Source organism: Montipora foliosa, chromosome 1 (genome assembly GCF_036669935.1).
Source record: "Montipora foliosa isolate CH-2021 chromosome 1, ASM3666993v2, whole genome shotgun sequence".
Classification (NCBI taxonomy): domain Eukaryota; kingdom Metazoa; phylum Cnidaria; class Anthozoa; order Scleractinia; family Acroporidae; genus Montipora; species Montipora foliosa.
This window is the reverse complement of record NC_090869.1, coordinates 52,910,953-52,930,952: the sequence shown is the minus strand read 5'-3', so window position 1 is coordinate 52,930,952 and position 20,000 is coordinate 52,910,953. Positions and strand designations below refer to the sequence as shown.

The window sequence follows — 20,000 nt, the reverse complement described above, 5'->3', positions numbered from 1 at the left end:
TGCACAGCCAGTGCTACAGTGTATCAGACCTTTGACAAGTACGGCAGATCTGCAGCCTGTGGGTCTGACGGTGAATGCGAACGATAGGCAAACCAGGTCTACCTAACTAGCAGCTAATCAACTGAATGGTGTTATGCAACAACACTGGTAACTGATTGCTAAAGAAATAAAAACCTCTTGTGCGAACGGGTTGTTTTTTAACATCTTTTTTTGCTTTCGCTGCTATGGGAGTAGCTAACGTTTCCTCACAATTAAACTTTTTTAGTTCATTGTCACTGACGAATCATTCATGGTATGGACCATGACAATTCTCTTTTTCCTGCTGAGTTAAAGTACTTTTGATTTGTGGGTATTAGGACTGCCATGATTTTTTTGTTTCTATTTTACCTTTAAATTGACGAGGACGCTAAAGAAAGGCAAATCCAATCGATTTCAGAATTGCTAAATCGCACCTTATGTTGGCCAATTTTTCTTTGAGCCCTTTTGTCATCTTATGAGAAATGGTTCCCTTATCTCATGTCCAGAATTCACTTGCACCTTCCCATAATGCAATCCGCTTTGGCGGGGTTATTTACATAAAAAACAATCGAAGTTACTTACTCTTGGGACTGAATTTTTATTTGTCAGTCCCTTGATGTTTTATTCACTTATCCATTCCACCATAATGGGATTTCTCTGGGATTTTTTAATCTTTTCCCTTGCAGCTAGGAGTTCCAGATAGTGAGTGTATTTTTCACTGCCCAAATTTCATAAAAATGAAAGATGCATATCAGTGGAGAGATGGTAGCAACTCTGTTTAGCGAGCAAAATGTTCATTGCAGAAGGAGACCGACATGCAGTACTGCGTGAATAAAGAACTAAAATATAAAGGTCAGTCAAGCTTTTCCGCACTCGGATAAAAACACGAAACTGCGTCCATTTCTCGAAAGTCCATTTGTGAAACTGCCGTTAAAGAGTTCGTCTTTTAGTTTGTTTTTAAGATAGCTAAAAACCAAATGATTCACCTTCTTAAGGTTCAAAGGGAATGGTAATACGGAAAAAGTCTCGGGACTTTCGAGATACGGGTCCCCAAACCCGAATGAGAATGGAACAATGACCCCTAACAAAGTCAGGTAAAGTCACAGGTTACGAGCCAGAAGGCTCATTAGGGCGGCGCTTATCTCCGGTTTCCGTAGCATGAAGCGACTAGGAGTATTTATACTCCTCCCTGGATGGGATACTAGTCCATCCTAGGGTTACCCCCAGCATTTCGCCGGTACCCATTTAAACACCTGGGTGGAGAGAGGCACCGTGAGAGTAAAGTGTCTTGCCCAAGAACACAACACAATTTCCCCAGTCAGGACCTGTCACGTAATTATTATTATTATTTTTTTGTCACCAGTTTGTAGATAGTTTTAGCCACTCGTCTTGTTCGTTAGTGTGTGTTAACTATCTATTGTACGATTCCCTAGTGTATTATGTATTATCTGATTCAGTGTTATAGAACTTCTTTTAAGTGTTGTAATAGACCCTTTGCATAAATGGCAATGTACATCCTTGCCTCACATTCATGTGAAAAATCCTTTGTCTAGCCATATAAGCAAAGCGTCTATGTAGTCATCTAAAAAAACCATGTTTTGTCGTAATTTGAATAAATTAGTTTAACTATATATGGACGTAAAAAGTCGTGGGCGTGGGTAGGTTGTTGAAGTGGTGCAAGGTTTGTTGACAAGAGGGAAGGTCAATTTTAGAAGAAAGTGGAGGGCATAAACTGTCAATTAGTCAATGCTGAAAGTCGTTAGCAGACCCCAACCGTACATCAAGACAAAGCCCCTTTGTCTACGGTGGAGGAACGAGCGAGGAGAATATTACTGTACCGCTCTCTAGTGAAAAGGAAAACGGAAAAGCTAAGCGCCGGAGTTGACAAAAGAGGAACAGGAAAAATAAAGTCCGAGAAAGATAGAAGGCGCCGGAGAGCAGAAGCAGAAGCGGACCGAGAAGCAATTGGTTTAAAGCTGCATTGCTGGCTGAGGTTTGTTGGTTTGTGGGTTAGTCGGTTTGTTGGTTAGTAGCGTTTTGGAGTGAAAGCGAAGAACTGAACTGAACTGAACTGTTTAATATTGTAAATATTCAAAGTAAAGTATTTAGTTTATTTTAATTAGTGTTGTCATTTAAATATATATAAAGCATAAAGAAAATCTAAGTAAGATTAGTTAATTTAGAGATAGTCACTGTACTAACTGTTATACTTGTTGTTAACTTATATCTTTTATCAAAAGTCGTACGCGTTTTCTTAAAATTCATACTGTGTTGCGGATTTGTGCGAAGGGGTGTGAAGTGCGTTGTCTTACACTTAGTTTTATCCTGTTCATATCATCATCATATATCTTTATTTACCCTCGGATTTTTTAGAGTAGCTTGGTGGAGCTAATATCTCCGAGCATTTACCCTCCCAATCATGATACATCACAGAAGACAGACCACAACACCGGGAGCTATATGCCCTACTCTTTACGACAAGTGTGCGGGTTCTTTTACGTCCCACAGGATTATGAACATTGAAGGGTTGTGAGACGGGACCTCCGGCTTATTGTCCTTATCCGAGAAGACTAGAGAGTCTAACCATTTGCAGATGTAATTACAAAGGCAGCACTTTCATCTCAGTTATTTAAAGACCCTGAGTGTTGGTCCGGCCGGAGTTGAACTCACGACCTCCCGCGTGACAGCCCGGTGCTCAACCAACTGCTCCTCGCAATCTTGCGAGACCCAGGGGATCGCGAACCATCACAAGACCCCAACCCGGACCACTCGATTCGGAGTCGTGCGCACTAACCATGAGGCCACCGCGCCTCCCACAATGACCCCAAATGGTTGTTTCAAAATTGCGGAACGTCAGGGCCCAGTTGTTCGAAAGCCGATTAACTTAATTCAGGATTAGTGTAACTTTTGTTTCATTTTTTTTTAACTTTTTGGAAAAAGTTTCTTTTGTTCATTTTTGTTTTTGAAGATTAACTTCTTCTAATGTAAAGTTTTGCCGAAAATCAGCGTTAACCAGCATTTGGGAGTAGAGAAATAAACTCTTTGGTTAATTTTTAATCTGGGATTAGCGTTAATAGGATTTTGAACAACCGGGCCCAGGTCAAAATCACGAGGTAAATTATTCCCGAGGATTATTATTATTATTATTATTATTATTATTATTATTATTATTATTATTATTATTATTATTATTATTATTACTATTGTTCTTGAGGATTGCCTTGAACATGGTGTGCATACAGACATACAAACTCTTAATTATTTTAGCTCGGATTTCCGGCAGAGTAGAACTATTACATACACATTGTAAATGTATGTACTATATTACTAAGTTAAATGATCAGTCAAGTATGATGATTATCCGGTCTTTCGAATCTTGTTGGGAACACCAAAAACAGTTCACCATACTCTTCTAAACATTATCACTGCAGTGGACAAGAACATGTTCGTTTATCAGCCATGCATTAACCGAGCATGGAATAAACTGAATGACTAGCATTACTATTTATTAACTTTTAACGATATTTCCCTGCGTTTGATTGGTTTATATTCTTTTACGCGTAAATCGTATCCGCGGTTACTTTTCCCCTGAAATTTAAAAACTTGCTTCGTAATGTGAGAAAGAAATCAATGATGCGATAAATACTTCTCCTTGGCTTTTAAAGAGATCTGAGAGAGTTTTGAATGAGTTGGTCGAATTCGGTTTTACGTATGAATTTAAGAACGATCTTAAAATCTTCTGAAGCTGTTGGCTCAAGAACTCGATCGTTATAACTCTTCTACCTGCTTTACAATGGCACCTAGACAGAGTTTGTTGAATCCTTAAGTGCTTTGCTATGCCTTATGATTGCACTATAGAGTACCTCACTTTCTTCACCAACCAATCAGACGCAAGATAAAGATCCAAAATCCCGCTCTCGTGCATTTTCGTGCCACTGGAATCTACATCGACTTCGGATTGGCTCACTACATTGTGCGCGCCTCTTACGATTGCCGATTGGTCAGTTTGAATTTCAAAACGCTCAACTTGAAACTGCTCCAGTTCACTATCAAGGACAAGCTACAGGTTTTCTGAAAGTGGAATAGCGGCCATGTTTGCATCAGCAGGAGCGCCACCGCAAAGTAAATATCTCACGCCGGTGCGGAAGCCTTGCATGCGCATGGCGTAGATGATGGGATTTACCAACGAGTTTGATATGAAACATGTTAGCACGAACATTCGCAGGTGAAAATTTACGGGACTTTTCGGCGAAGGGAAATCAGGATGGAACAAACGCAGACATATATATGTTATAACAGGCAACAGAGTGATCAGGGAAGCAACTGTAACAGCAAACAAAATGGCGGATAGCTTGCGCTCTCTCATGACAACTCCGTTGTCGAGGCGGTTCATTCGCCGGCCAAAACGAACCTTGATAAAAATTGAAGTGTAGCAAATGCATACAACAAGGAGAACTAGTAAATAGTATGCAATATACAGTGCGGAATTTATTACTAAAGGGATCTTCCCACGATCTTGAAATGGCATTTTGATTAACGCGATTTGAAGAGCTTCTCTGATAATAGCTATCAGCCAAATGATGGCTATAGTGGCGTAGTAGACTCGTCTGTTCATGAAGAGATGCCTGGAAGGACGGTATGTGGCGTGCACGCGCTCCACCGAGATGACAGCAAGATTTGCAAGCGAAGCAAAGGAGAAGATATGGAGAAATGCAAATTTGATCAGATCAGCCCAAGAACTGACATCAAAGGTGTACTCCCAGGAATTACATTGTTCACCGATTCTTTCAATCTGAAGGGATCCTGAAATAACCCCCGCCAAGAGATCAGTCATTGTAAGATTTAGGATAAGAATGTACGTGCCTCGGCGCTGCATCTGGCGCTGTGTCATGAATACAGCTATGGTGATAAGATTGAGGACCACTATGGCTACACATTCAGATATTAGCACAACGATCCACGGAATGCAATCTGATGAGGCGAGGAGTGAAGACACTTCGGCTTTGTTGGTCGCATTTCTGTTACTGCCAGACATAGTTCTTTACTGAAACCACCTGAAATAAGAACCAAGGTTATATTTGTTAGACAGAAAACCTCTGTTCCACATGCAAAAGTATTTTCAAGAAAGCTAGTTGAGTACAGATCTCGCCTGGTGCATTGCTGTCAAGTGGCACTTTTCAGACTTAGAAATCTTATTCCTATAAATATCGATTGACGTGAAGCGCCCCAAAATCTTTGTTAAAAAAGAAAAAAAAGATCTTCAGATGTAAGGTCAATATTGTTTCTATACCGCACCTGTGTAAGTTTAGAATTATTTCAGTACACGCAACAAGGGAATATGTGATTTATTTGCCGAGGAAGCAAACGAGGTCAGTGAATCCTAGATTGCCTTATTTTAATCAGGGCATTTTTTTACGTGAGTGGAATAATCAACTATGAGTAACATAATGAGATGTTTGGGACTTTTTCATTAATTCCATTGTATGACTAATATAAGAGAGTTTTCAGTTTTTTTCTTAAGGTCCTAAAATCTTTCATTTCATTTCATTCGCGAAGTGTCCAATTCAAAACGCCTGGTGACGAGTATAATAAGTCCCCCTGGAGGGAGGGGAGTCGCAGATTGCTCAGTGAGTTTTGTTTCTAGCAATGTGGGACTCCCCTCCCTCCAGAACTTATTAAACTCGTCACCAGGCGTCTAGAGTTCAGTGCCTTTTTGAATTGGACACTTCGCGAGTACAACGCTTTCTGGCCGCCAATTTAGCAGGTTAACTTACAAGTTTTACGGAGTCTGGTGGCTTCGCGTTGCTACCTGGAGATGCTTCAGTGGATTCATGGTTTAGAGAAATTCATGTTCCACGAGCCTAGCGTGTTTATTTAGCGACTGGATTCGATTTTCGCGAAAAAAATCGTGCTTGTTTTGGGTCGATCGGAGTCCATAAGCTAGCTTCCGTCTCCTACCTTGTCACTATATTATGAAGGAAGGTGAACTGGGACCATTTTCCCCGAAACCTCGTGTACGTATTAAAGACAACAACAGCTCACCACATGGTAAGTTTTATCGATTTTTATTTCCATTTTCTAGCAAATTTTCAGACCTAAACTTCGCCTTATATGTTCTCTACACAGTGAACCTGGGTTACCTGTGCTTAGACGTGCTGTAAAATTACTGGAATAAAAATTACATGATCGGGTTGTTTCTTTCCAAACCGTTTGTTTAATCGGCTTTGTAATACTTTAGAAAACAAGCGTGATCCATTCTCCTTTAATCTATATCACTTACAATTAGAATAGTTTTGGCATTACCTTAGCCAGCCTACATAATGCTGACACAGTTTTTTGCTCTCTTGTGTTTGTAGAATATCCGAACGCATATGTTCCACAGCATTTATCTTCAGCGCACATACAGAAATGTTAGCCGAACAGCAGATACCACGAATTGCGTCCTTTTGAAAATGACGTGAGTAACGCACACACACACACACACACAAAATACGAAAACGAGGAATATTATTTTTATCGCACTGAGATGAAAAAATAACTGAGAGAGCGAATGGAGCCGTTTCCGACATCCACCGAACAAAGGAAGCAATTTCCGAAAGACTCAGTACCACAAGGCTTGAAATATTGTGAACAATAACATCGTTTTTTCCACCTAAAGGAAAGGAAATATCTCTATGATAATAAACTTCAATTCCCGGAGGATTAGTTGGCTAAGAGCAAGTGTACATTGCACCCTCTACGCCTTTTCTAGGGTATTATGAGACTAAAGTAAAGCGGTTCAGCCGCCTCTAGTTCTCTCGAGAGCGCTCTGGGCCAAATTATTCGCTTTTCTTTTTGCGTTGATTCGTTTTGTTTTCACGGCTTAATTTTCTCAATCGTTCGACCTGGCGATGGGCGGGTGCCTTGGATAAAGTTTAGAAGTCGGATCGGCGGACAGTTTCCCTTTCTTGGCGCAATGGGTCGGTTTTTGGCTCGGCAACTTTGGATCGACAACGGACACCTTTTATTTACATATGTACACGATCTTCGTAGAACTTCAATTATATTTCGGCTTTTGCCTTCAACTCGCACTTTTAGTGCTTAACTTTATTCAATGGATGGATCATCGTGGAATACATTTAAACGTGAACATGGATTTTTGGCCAATCGATTTTTGGATACGTTTACCGTGTTGAAACTCGACTCGCTCGATCTTTGCTGCTCGATCGCCATTTGTGCCGGAATTACAAATTTTTAACCTTGTTTAAACTGTCTTTTCACTTCACTCTACTTCATATGCCCCTGCTGAACTAGAATCAAGTTTATTACTCCGTTTTTCACCGTGATTAATCGATGAACTGGTATTACTTTACCAGCTAAAATAAATCCTGTCACTAGAGTCTCAAGGTACCCAAACTGTGCACCTTTTCAACAATTAATTACACTGAATGACACATACAAATACTCTTTCTATCCACGAACTATAAGAACCTGGAACAATGTACCTTTACCTACAATCCCTGATTCACTAGATAAATTTAAGGCTGTTGTTTTTAAAATGTAAGAGACTCAATGACCACGAGAACTGAAATCTATATATATATATATATATTAATTTCTCTATTTATTTATATTTATAAGACCGCTCTTATATCTTAAGATATATGATCTTTGTCTCATTTTCTAGATATATTTTTATATGTTAAATTATTGTATATATATTAGCTTATTCATTTAATATTTTTAATTAATATTTATTTATTTATTTCAAACAAACTCCTAGTATAGTTTTTACTGCCTTAGGAGTATGACCCATTAAAGATTAAAGATTAAAGATTAAAGATTAACTCTCATCTTTCCCGCACCACGTTGCTGAATTTGTTTTGGAACTGCTTTGAACACTGGACTGGACTCAGGATTATTTGGATCAGCGAACTTTGCTTTATCGGATTGACTTGTAAATTTTCACTGGAATGACCTAGAAACATTGTAAACCTTAGGAATGACATAGAAAAACTGTAAAACTTTAGAAAAATAAATAAGGGTTCAATAGACCACGGTTAAAAAAAAAAAAAATAGTTAGGAACACCATCATGGCCGCTGTTCCATTCTTTAAGAACACAAACACGGCAGCCGTGAAGTCACGGACTCTATAGGGAAATTTTTGTTTACATTTTTTGCCTCATTAGCATATGGCTATCGTTTTCTAATAAGTCAGCCGAGAATAAAGTATTTCATATTGAAGGTGAATTGCATAATGATCTATCTCTGAAAATTTGAACGCGATAAACTTGATAATCTCTCAATAAATTAAATATGATATATAACATACATAAATAAAGCTAATAACTATATAACTAAATTGTATTTAAAATCTAATCGTTCTGTATTCAATTTTGATCTGGAGAAGATGGCGCACGTAATTGATAAGAAGTAACTTTAGCCTTTGGTGCTAAATGATACAGTGGGTGGCAGGAATCACCCTTAATTTTAATTCTGTGAAGTGGAGCTCTTGATAGGGCATCAGCAGTAGTGAGATCTTTTCCAGGGACATGAATTATTTGGTAGGAATAGCGCATGAGATGCATCCGGAATCTTTGAATCCTGGGAGGCAGACCTTGAAGACATTTTGACCCCAACAGTGGTATAATTAACGGCTTGGGGTCAGTTTGGATTTTGAACTCTTTTCCGAGGATGTAATCTACAAACTTTTCGCATGCGGTGATGCCCATGTAGTTGCCGGCTCTTCCTTTTCTATGTGGGCATATCTTTGTTCTTTGTCAAAGATCTTGAAGCATCTACAAGTCACATATGATAAAGAACGATTTGTGTCTGACTTGACTACTGTGCCTTTTTATATTACATCAATCTTTGATGATATTGATGACCAGGCCTGGGCTTTCAGTAAACTCTTTTCGGATATTGCTAACGAACATGCCCCTATTAAGCAATTTCACATCCGTGGGGGACAGCTTCCCTATATGACACCCGAATGGAGGCGCGCTATTAGACATAGAGACAGATTATGGAACAAATACAGGAAATTAAAGACAGAAGCTAATTGGTTGGCCTACAAGCGACAACGAAACTTGTGTACATCTCTGAGGAGGAAAGCCATAACTAGTTATTTTTGTCATAAAACAAATAACCTATCATCTGACCCAAAGGAATTTTGGAAGCTTTTTGGCCCTCTCTTCAGCTCTAAACAAAGAGGAACTAATGCTATCACTCTTTTGGAGGATGATGTATTTATTACTGACAAACAACGTATAGCTCATATTTTTAATCAGTTCTTCACTCATATTGCTGATAATATCCCTGAACCTGATCCATCTCTGTATGGCACAGATTTTCTCCATCACCATAGTATCAAAACCATCACTAGCCTTATGGACGGTAATCCTTCGGCTGACGTCTGTTTCAACAATACTACTCCTGCTGTTGTTACTGATATTATCAAGTCATTACCTGCTTCTAAAGCTATCGGTCATGATGATATTCCCACAAGGCTGGTAAAAGATAGCATCAGCATCTTAGAAAGACCTCTGTGCACTCTCTTTACCTCTTCAATTGCCAGCAACTGCTTTCCAACTTGTTGGAAGACTGGTCAGGTAACGCCAGTGTTTCAGAAAGACACCGAATACCTAAAGGAAAATTACCGACCCATAACCGTTCTTGTCACCTTTAGCAACATTATGGAGCGTATTCTATCACAACAGTTTGTTAACTTCTTTGAGGAGAAATTATCACCATATTTATCTGCTTACCGTCGGAATTATAGCTGTCAGACTGACCTTCTGCGCATTTTGGAGGAATTGAGAATTCGCTGTGACCACAAGTCTATCGCTGCCGATGTGGGTATTGACTTAACAAAGGCTTTTGATTGTCTTCCACATGATCTTCTATTAGCTAAGCTGAAATCTTATGGTTTATCCAGCGATAGCTTATTATTGTTAAGAAGCTACCTCACTGATCGTTTTCAGAGAGTCAAAATTGGGGATACGTTTTCTGACTGGAGAAGGATAAATAGAGGCGTTCCACAAGGATCTGTACTAGGACCACTATTATTTAACATTTTCATAAATGACCTTTTGCACATTTCATGCAGTTCCGAGATTAACACTTACGCTGATGATACACAATTCTTTACTAGTGGCCAGGATCCTGTCACTATCCAATTTTCAATGCAGGCGGACCTTCAATCTGCCTCTGAGTGGTTTCAGTCAAATGGCATGGGTCTTAACGTCGACAAAGACAAATGTCTTTCAATGTGGGTTGGATCCAATAGTGAAGATCTTCCATTGCAACTTAAGAATAGGAACCTGCAGTTGAGTTCCTCCATGAAACTTCTGGGTATAACGATTGACAATGCACTTAATTTTCATGAGCATGTATCCGGACCAGTTCGCAAAGTCAGTAATCAACTCCAAGTGTTTAAACGACATAAGCGACATAAACGTCTAATACCAACCGGTGCTAAGAAACGTCTTTATGAATCATTTATATTATCACATTTAAATTACTGTTCCGCTATCTCGCTTCATTGCGGCAAAAAGAATGTTGATAAACTGGAGAAAATTAATGAGAGATGTCTCCGCTTTGTCTTCAATGACCTTGATAGCACTTATGACGAATTATTAGACTACATTAACCAGCCTTGTTTACGAGACCGCAGGATACATGATATGTTGACTCTCACTTATCGAACACTTAATGGTAACACCCCTATATATATTAAGAATTTACTCAACGTCAAAGATACCACTTATAACCTACGAGGCCAACATCTTCTCAATGTCCCCAGGGTTAATACCACAACCTATGGCCTACATTCTTTCCGTTATTTTGCTTCTAAACTCTGGAACTCGTTACCTAACTCACTTAGAACCGTTCCTACGACCAATGCATTTAAACTTAGCTGTTAATCAAATTAAATTTGATCGTGATTGTTGTCCTTTCTGTAATTTAGCTTAACTTTATATCTTAGTTATTATACATTATTACACACATGTGAATATGCATTTATTTATAATGTACATTAATTCTTAGTCTATTTAGTTTATTTTATATATTATTTTATTTCTTCGAATATATTAGCATAATTGGTTGCTATCTGTGATTCGAAGTCAAATAAAGATTCTTACTTACTTACTTAATACTTACTTACTTATAAACAGTAGCCTTTGTGGAGCCGTCGTCTTGAACTTGTAACAGCACCGCTGCTAATCCCTATGGTGAGGCGTTGGCAGAGACTATGGTATCCTTTTCTGGACAGTGGTGATCATGAGCAAGAACTGGTGCTTGGCTCATTTCGTTCTTCAGGCATCGAAAGGGGTCCTCTTGGGCCGGGGGCCCAGTGCCATTCATTTTTTCTGGACAGGAGATCTCGAAGAGGACTTGTTTTATCCGAGAGATTTTTGATAAACTTCTGTTGATGATTTATCATTCCGAGAAATCTTCTTCGCTCGGAAACATTCTGTGGGCTTTCCATCTTTTCAATGGCTGCTGTCTTGTCGGTGTCTGGACCAATCCTCTGGGCGTTTAGCGTGTGGCCCGCGAACTTTAGATGTCTTCTCGAAAATCCGCACTTTCAGGGATTTAAGGTAATTCTTTCCTTGTTAGTCTTCGTAGCACTGCTTCAAGTCGTTCATCATGCTGTTCTCGGGTCTTTCCATGTACCAGGATATCGTCCATGACGAAAATTACACCTTCCAGGCCCTCTAATTCAGTCAGCATTTCCTGCCAGTGTTTCGTGCCAGAAGCCTGAATTTGCATCTAGCTTCGTGAATAGACGGTGGAATCTCTCTCCAAGAAGGGAGTCAATCTTCTTCTTCTTCAAGTTCCGCTTTCACTTTGGTCTTCATAGGCAAAGGGATGCGTCTGGGAGTAGTTATGGTGAACGTTTTGGCGTTTGTCTTCAACTTGATTTCATATTCTCCGTCCAGTACTCCGAGTCCATGGAAAAGTTGCGGGTACTTTTGCTTTGATTTGCTCTTCAACACACTGGCCTTAGATACCGTTTATCCTGGCTATTAAATTTAACTTTTCAATGGCTGATCGTCTAAGAAGAGGCTCTTTTAAACCTTTGACGACGAAGATATCTTCGGTCACTTAATTGTCACTCAGTGAGATATCTTTACGAATGGTGCCGACCACTCGAAACCCTGTTTGATCGGCCGCCTATAACTTTTTGGACGTGCCATGAAGTCTGCCTAAACGGCGTTGATGGAAAATATCCTCTGGAATGACAGTACAGTAGTGCCCTTTCTTCTTGCATAAGTTGCACGTAGCATCTTTGGCTGGACAACGATAAGGAGGATGATTTGGCTGAGTGCCGCATTTTTAGCAAGCCTTCTGTGTTTGTGTTTTCGCTGGATACTTTTTCTTTGTTTTCGGATAACTCTGTTAGAGTTGTTGAAGTTTCTTGTCATGAACTTCCGATACGTCAACGCTTGTGCTTGCGTTGTTTTGAAAAATCTGATCCTGTTGTTTTGTGCAATCACTTGATCGAGGGTCAAGTCGTCATTTGCTATCAATCGTCGTCTGAGTTGAGAATCACGTAATCCTGCTACTATTTGCGTGTAAACCATCTGGTCTCGAAGTTCCGCGAAAGCACAGAGATCGGCTCGTTTTCCTTTTGAAGTGATCCTTAAATTTCTGTTGTACGTTTACGAACGTTCTGTTATCGCTTGACAACTTGAAGCTCTGATAGACATCGGCGGCGTTATTTCCAATGACATACATTAGGGTATTAATGCGCACTTAATCTGACAGCCCATTGCATAGCGCGAAATCCATTGATTCCAGTCATTTGTTTTCGGATTGAAATACACTTTAGGAGGAATACTTAAATTTGTACCTGCCGTGGCCATAGTCGGACCTTGTTGTTGCTCGTGTGGACTGAAACCTGTGAAGAACTTGTTTCCTCTGTCATTACAATGACGTGCCTGGAATACTTCGCTTGTTTGTTTCTTCCGTGTTTGTTCCTGTCCTAGTATTTGAAGTTTTGGGCATTCACGCGAGATTTCATGAATGTAGACTTGCTACTTTGAAGTCTCCACTTCTCACGCAATATGTTGTTATTGAAAGCGCGTAACAAGGAGTCAAGAAGAGAATCTTATAAAACGTACAGTATGTACAATGCGAGACACCTCGCAGGCGAGAATGTATACAGATCTTATATTTAACCGTCTTTAGCTACAGTTGGCCGTAAACATATCCGCATTCGCAGAATCCAGGTTTTCAGTGACCAAATAATACATTTCGTTTTAAACTACTTTAGACAACGCTTTTGGAAGGGTCTGCCCAATTAAGGTTACAAAAATTCGTTGTTCTGTCGGAAATCCGATTTCATGGTCATAAGGGCTAATACTATTTGTGAATGTCAAAGCAACGGTCCATTGCAAAATAAATGAGGCAGTCGCTCATCCTGTTGGACTTAATGCTTTTTTGCCAGCAAAATTGCAAGGCTATTTAGTTTCTGTTTAACTTGAAGCAGCAGGTATACTTTTGAGTTACCTGTAGTGAGTATTCAAACAATAGCCTCCATTTGGCGCAAAAATATGCTCATATTTGTCCGCGGACTGTATCTATTCCGAGATGGGAACAGTTTTCCGAGAGCAAAGCTCGAGGAAAACTGCGAACTTCGAGAAACAGGTGACGTCCAAGGACATTTTAAAAGTCAAATGGAGGCTATTGTGCTTATTATCCTTCAAATATTTTTCGCAAGACTGGAAATTACAAACTAGACGAAACGTTTACGAACTGCTTACCGTCAAAAACGTCCTGACAGCGTATGAAGCTTTTTGGTGTTTTCTGGTACCGCTTTATCAACCAGCAGGTTTATTACTCGGAATACCGGAAAGGTATCCGAGTTATAGTCTGGGTAGAATTTAGTTTTCTGTGCAGCAAATGGACAATAGAATTACGAGGCGGTGATTTCCTTGGCTAAAAGCAATGCACTACACCCCTTTGAGCGATACATTGGACCTCCCTCTGTGTCAAAACAACTGCAACAATAACAAATAAACAAAGCCGTCAAGGATTTCCGTCGGCGAGGGGCTTCAAAAAGCCTCACGTCTTACAGAATTCGATGAAATTCCGAATTTACAACATGCAGTGGAGCAACCAAAACGATGGTTGCTGTGTGACACATTTAATTTCGTTTGCTGATTCAGAAACTCAAAGCTCATGCGCTACTACATGATAGCAAATGACGCAAATGCAATGCAACCTCAGGCAGCCCAAGCTCAAAATGTTAGGAGTTCAGTGTAACGTGACGTGTATCGTTTTGTGGAAACCCACAAAACGATAAGTCGCCGAAATCGCGTTAGATCGGCCTGCGAAGCTGGCAAACAACAAAGAATACAACACAGCAACAGGGTAAGTAGATTTTATTCACAAAATATAAGAATAAGTGAATTTTCCAGCAAAGCCGTTGCCTTCCCATACAAACCTTTACAAATTCAAACCGTGTAAACACAATACCTCCATATGCTGTAAGGCGGGAGTCAAGTTTCCAGTAGTTATGTGATAGCATATGTCACGTTACACTGAACTCCTAACATTTTGAGCTTGGGCTGCCTGTGATGCAACTGAAATTTAAGTGAAAATGCTGGGTTCCACGTTTTAGAAATGGTATGAATAAGATATAAACTTTAACTGATCTTGCCTGTTGACAACTTGATGAAATTAGTATACCATTTACACTGTCAATACAACCACTGACTGCCTTCGCGATACTAAGTTATGGGAAGCGAGATTTTGCAGAGGCAGAGGGTCGGAAGACAGAGATAGAGGAAAGATGCATGCGTCGCAGAAGGAGAGGTGGGAGGGGCAAAAAAATTCACACTGGACCAGAACGGCGTAACTTGGCGAAAGAGACCGAAAACCAGAGAAGGTTTGCATAAATAGGCAAATGAGTTCCCTGGGGACTTGAATAGCATTGACTCCTAAACCCTGAGGTGTTACAAGGATACCGGCGTTGCGCGCAGGCTAAATCCGTTCCGCTCTAAAGCAATCGAAACGGAAATCAAAAGAGACACCGCAACAAGGATTTTAATAATTCTCTCCCCAAAACTCAGAAAATAAATAACTCCCCTTTCCAAGAAAAGATCATATAAAGTTGTAAGGAAAGGCGAGAGAAGAACCTCGCAATTCGTTTGTGACGCGAAACAGATTTGTTACTGAAATTGCCACAGAAGGATCTCCTGCAACCGTTGAAGCACTGTCAACCAAGATTGTAGCAGCGTGGGACATCTTCATGACCGTTACCGTTTGCATGTAGCATTCGGTAGTCTGGAGGGATTTCCACCCCACATGTCTACAATCTCGGACAAAACCTGTTGAGACAAAGGGACATTTTTGGTACTCCAACAACTTATCCAAACGTTCCGCTTAAATGCCGCCCTTTCCCTTCCCCCAAACTCAATGTTGCCTTATCTTGGTCGGAAATATACTGTAGAACATAGGACAATACTCAGCAACATTGACTGAGGGGGGAGGGGAGTGGGAAGGGGAGAGTAAATAGGGGTGTGTAAAACTAGAGGTGAATTTGTGTCACTGTCTCAACAGTTTTGTCCGAGCTACATCTTATGGGGAAAAACCTATGAGAGACAAAGTTATCGAACACCCGCTACGGAGGCGGTGCATAGTCTCGCCATTATGTATTGTGAGTGTGGCCAAGTGGAGGGATAGACGATTAGCAATCGCAGAGCCGATGAATGGTTTGTTCGATACGGCGCCTTTCTTGTTGGTGGAACGGAAAAGATAGCAGTCTCTAAGAAAGATTTTCGGCCCAGCTGGAAGGATGACCCTCCCAATCGCACCAAACAACTTCGCGATGGCAGTGCTTAAGACTTTTAAGTTTATCCGCAAAGGAATAGACCCTTTGCATAAATGGTGCCCAAATTTAAATAACAATACTTGATACATCCTTAGCCTCACATTCATGAGAAAAATCCTTTGTCTTGAAGCATAAACACGAGGCTAAGGATGTATACAGTATTGTTACTCAAATTTGGGCGCCATTTATGCCAAGGGTCTATAAAGGGGATTGATTTAGGATAAAAAAGGATGGGAAAAAAAAAAGGGAATGACGAACTATACGAAGGTAGACCCCAAATAAAAAGAATATAGGAAAAGAAAAGGGTGGGCAACACCCACCAGCCTGGCCGGACCAGGAACCCGTCCTGAGACAGGTTATAGGGAGTGGTTAAGAATTCTCTTCTGGTACGGCAAGGAGCGGGAGGGGAAAAGAAGTAAATCCGACTACAAATAAAAATAATAAGAAAAAAATATAAAAATAAAAAGAAACGAACAAAAAACGGGACGATATGAATTGCATGAAACGCATTTAAATAACGCCACATATTAACTCCTAATTTTGTTTACGGTGGCCAGAACTGCCCCTAGATTTATACTTACAAGACCTTGCAACGTGGCCTCGCTTGCCACAGGAGAAGCACACAGGGGGCTGGTGACGTGGAATGATACAGATAAAATCGTGGCCTTTCACCTCTAGGCAGTTATTGGGGCAGCGGTCCCTTGAGAGCCTTTTGGCTATCGCCACCTCTTCTTTATCTCCTACCAATTTGAGGGATCAAGCAACAAACGCCGGGTTTGCCGCAGGACGGTACTAAATCTGGACGCTCTTACGTCTAATTTGTCCCTGGCGACGTCGACCAATTGCTAAAGAGCTGTGAAGGCCAAAAATTCCCTCGCGCCAAATGCTGACGTAGAAGAGACAAAGAGGAATCAACTGATCCAGCGTCGTGTAACTGGCGGATAGCCGCAAGCTCTTTTTTTAAGAAGGCTAAGTCGTCTCCAGCGTTCTCCTGAAGGAAGGCAAGAAAGTGACTGTTTTCATTATTTCTTGGACACCCCGTCTATCCTGTTATTAGAAATCAAATGTATAAACTGCTATCACTTAATGTTAGAGGGCTAAACAGCTCGAGAAAGCGAAGACAAGTTTTTCGTTGGTTGCACCAACAGCAATCGGATATAATTTTCTTGCAAGAAACTTATTCCTCGCCGGAATCCATCAAAAGATGGGAAACAGAATGGGGAGGCAAAATCGTGTCCAGTCATGGCTCCTCTCATAGTAGAGGAGTCATGATTTTATTCAAACCACGTCTTGACGTTGACTTCCAAAAAATTAATGCGGATAATTCTGGCAGATGTATTTTAGCCGAGACTATTATTGATGGTACGAAAGTGGTTTTAGTAAACATTTACGCACCGAATGATACAACCCAACAAGTTGTTTTCCTCAGGGACGTTTCAAAAGAATTTCTAATGCCTTACGCCAATGACAACTTGGTGCTGGGAGGTGATTTTAACTGTACAATTAGCACTTCAGACAAAAAAGGCGGTAGACCAATAGACAGCAAAAAAGCCTCTCTCGACGAGCTTCAGTCGTTAATCAAAACACATAATTTACTTGATTCCTGGCGTTTCAAGAATCCAGATCAACCAGGCTTTACATGGGCTAACCCGTCAATGAAGATACAGTGTAGACTTGACTACTTCTTTATTTCAAAGCAGCAAAGAGATCACGTAAAGGATTGCAAAATACTTCCAACCATTTATTCAGATCACTCCGCCGTCGCTCTCTCCATGTCTTTCAACGAAAGTGAACTCCCTCGAGGGCCAGGGTTTTGGAAGTTTAACAACTCCTTGCTGTCAGATACTAATTACGTGGAACTGTTAACATTTAAAATTCCAATGTTTGCAAAAAAGCATGAACAAGTCAACGAAAAAGGGTTGTACTGGGAAATGATTAAAATGGAAATTCGCGCTTTTACAATAGCTTTTTCAAAGAAGAAAGCTAAACGAAAACGTGACGAAGAATCAATTCTTTTGTCAGAAATGATGAGATTGCAAATCAAACTCCAGGCGTCATACAGCGATTCTCTTAAGACTGAACTGGAGAGAATAAAATTCAAGCTTTCCAAAATTGTGGGTATTAAAACACGAGGAACAATCGTGCGTAGTAGAGCGCGTTGGTACGAGCATGGTGAGAGGAATAGTAAATACTTTTATAACTTAGAAAAAAGGAACCAGAAAAAGAAACATATAACGTCCTTAGTTAATAATGAAGGTGACAAAATCACAAACCCGAAGGACATCCTGGAGGAAGAAGAACGCTTTTTCGAAGAGATTTACACATCAAGAAATATGGACCCCAACTGCTCAACTTTCAATGAGTTCTTTGAAATAGAAAATGCATTATCAGAAGAAATCGCGAAAACGTGCGAAGGTGTCATGTCGGTTCAGGAGTGTGAGCTTGCATTAAAATCTATGGAAAACAATAAAACTCCCGGCACGGACGGGCTAACGCCTGAATTCTATCGCTATTTTTGGAACCTGCTCGGTTCATTTATGGTAAGTAGCTTTAATTACGCCTTTCGAAACGGAACTCTTTCTATCTCTCAACGTCAAGGGATTATTTCCTTAATTCCGAAGAAGAAGAAGAATACTGAATATTTAAAAAACTGGCGGCCTGTATCTTTACTGAATGTAGACTATAAAATAGCGACGAAGACCATTGCTCTGCGCTTAGAGAAGATCTTGCCGAACTTAATTCATCCCTGTCAATCTGGATATGTTAAAGGAAGGTTCATTGGAGAAAGTATAAGGTTAATAGCAGATACAATGCATTTCACTAAAGCGAAGAATATTCCAGGGGTAGCCGTGTTTTTGGATTTTGAGAAAGCGTTTGACTCGATTGAGTGGAATTTTATTCATAGATGCCTCGAAACGTTTAATTTCGGTTTTGACCTCCGACAATGGATAAAAGTGTTTTATACAGATATCTCTAGTTGTGTTCTGAATAACGGATACGCTTCAAAACATTTTCACCTAGAACGCGGGGTGCGTCAAGGTTGCCCACTTTCCGGCACATTATTCGTTATTGCTATTGAGTTACTCGCACAACGTATTAGACGCTCAAAAGAAATAAAAGGTATTCCAATAGATGAACATAATGAGGTTAAACTTTCGCAATATGCAGACGACACAACTGTACTTCTTTCTGATGTCCAGTCACTGTCAAGGTTATTTGATTTATTATCGCTTTTTGAAAGATGCTCTGGTCTAAAACTAAACCAAACAAAATCTGAAATGTTATGGCTTGGCTCTATGCGTAACAGAAAAGACACCATACATGATCTCCAATTGAGCGCCGAGCCAGTTTACGCGCTTGGCGCGCATTTCACATATGATCTAGAAGTGTCTGAAAAGAAAATTTTTTTTGACAAATTAGGATCTTTAAAGAAAACATTGAATATGTGGTCCCAAAGAGACCTCTCCATCGCTGGCAGGATAAATATAATTAAAACATTAGCACTTTCAAAACTTGTGTTTATCTGCAGTGTCATGAATACCCCTAAAGAATTCAGTAAAGAAGTAGACAAGATTACGTTCGACTTTATTTGGGATCACAAACCCGCCAAAATAAAAAAGACTACCCTTATCAAGCAAAAAACAGCTGGTGGCCTTGACATGAAGGATTTTTCTCTCTTCGACAAAGCGCTTAAGTTAAATTGGGTGAAACGGTTATGCTCTAACTCAAATGCCCCATGGCAGTACATACCTAAATTGCTGCTAGCCGATGTTGGCGGTACAGAACTGTTTAAATGTAATTATGATTATAATCTCCTTGACCTAAACAACCATCTTCCTGCTTTCTACAAACAAATCATTTTCTACTGGCAGGACATCGCAACGGCCACACCTCAAAATAAAAATGAGGTTCTCTCGCAGCCAATCTGGAATAACCGATTTTTAACTGTGAATAAGAAAATGGTATTCTTTCCTCATTGGTATCAGGCAGGAATAAAACAAATCTCGGATCTTTTTGACTCCTGTGAGGGCCATTTCCTCCCATTTAATTATTTTTGCAGTAAATTCAATGTAAAATGTAGCTTTTTACAATTTTATAGTATTCTCTCTTCTATTCCCCAAAATTGGAAGAAACTATTGCAAGAATGTTCCAAAGACTC

The 20,000-nt window shown here is 40.1% G+C and overlaps 1 protein-coding gene and 1 pseudogene across 10 annotated transcripts in view; one reads left to right on the top strand and one right to left on the bottom strand.

Moving 5' to 3' along the window:
* LOC137971185 (uncharacterized) overlaps positions 1–20,000 on the top strand; it is a 225,030-nt pseudogene that overhangs the window by 132,840 nt on the left and 72,190 nt on the right.
* The window catches only part of LOC138000916 (histamine H2 receptor-like), a 51,187-nt gene continuing 31,706 nt past the window's right edge, over positions 520–20,000 (bottom strand). For 2 of the 10 annotated variants that reach the window (XM_068847595.1, XM_068847598.1), the window contains exons 2-3: positions 13,770–14,006; positions 744–5,072 (exon numbers count right to left, since the gene is read on the bottom strand). In XM_068847595.1, the coding sequence (XP_068703696.1) occupies positions 4,079–5,053 (975 nt within the window). In that variant the 5' untranslated portion in view covers positions 5,054–5,072; positions 13,770–14,006 and the 3' untranslated portion in view covers positions 744–4,078. The other 8 variants (XM_068847602.1, XM_068847589.1, XM_068847611.1 and 5 more) reach the window with 8 other exon arrangements.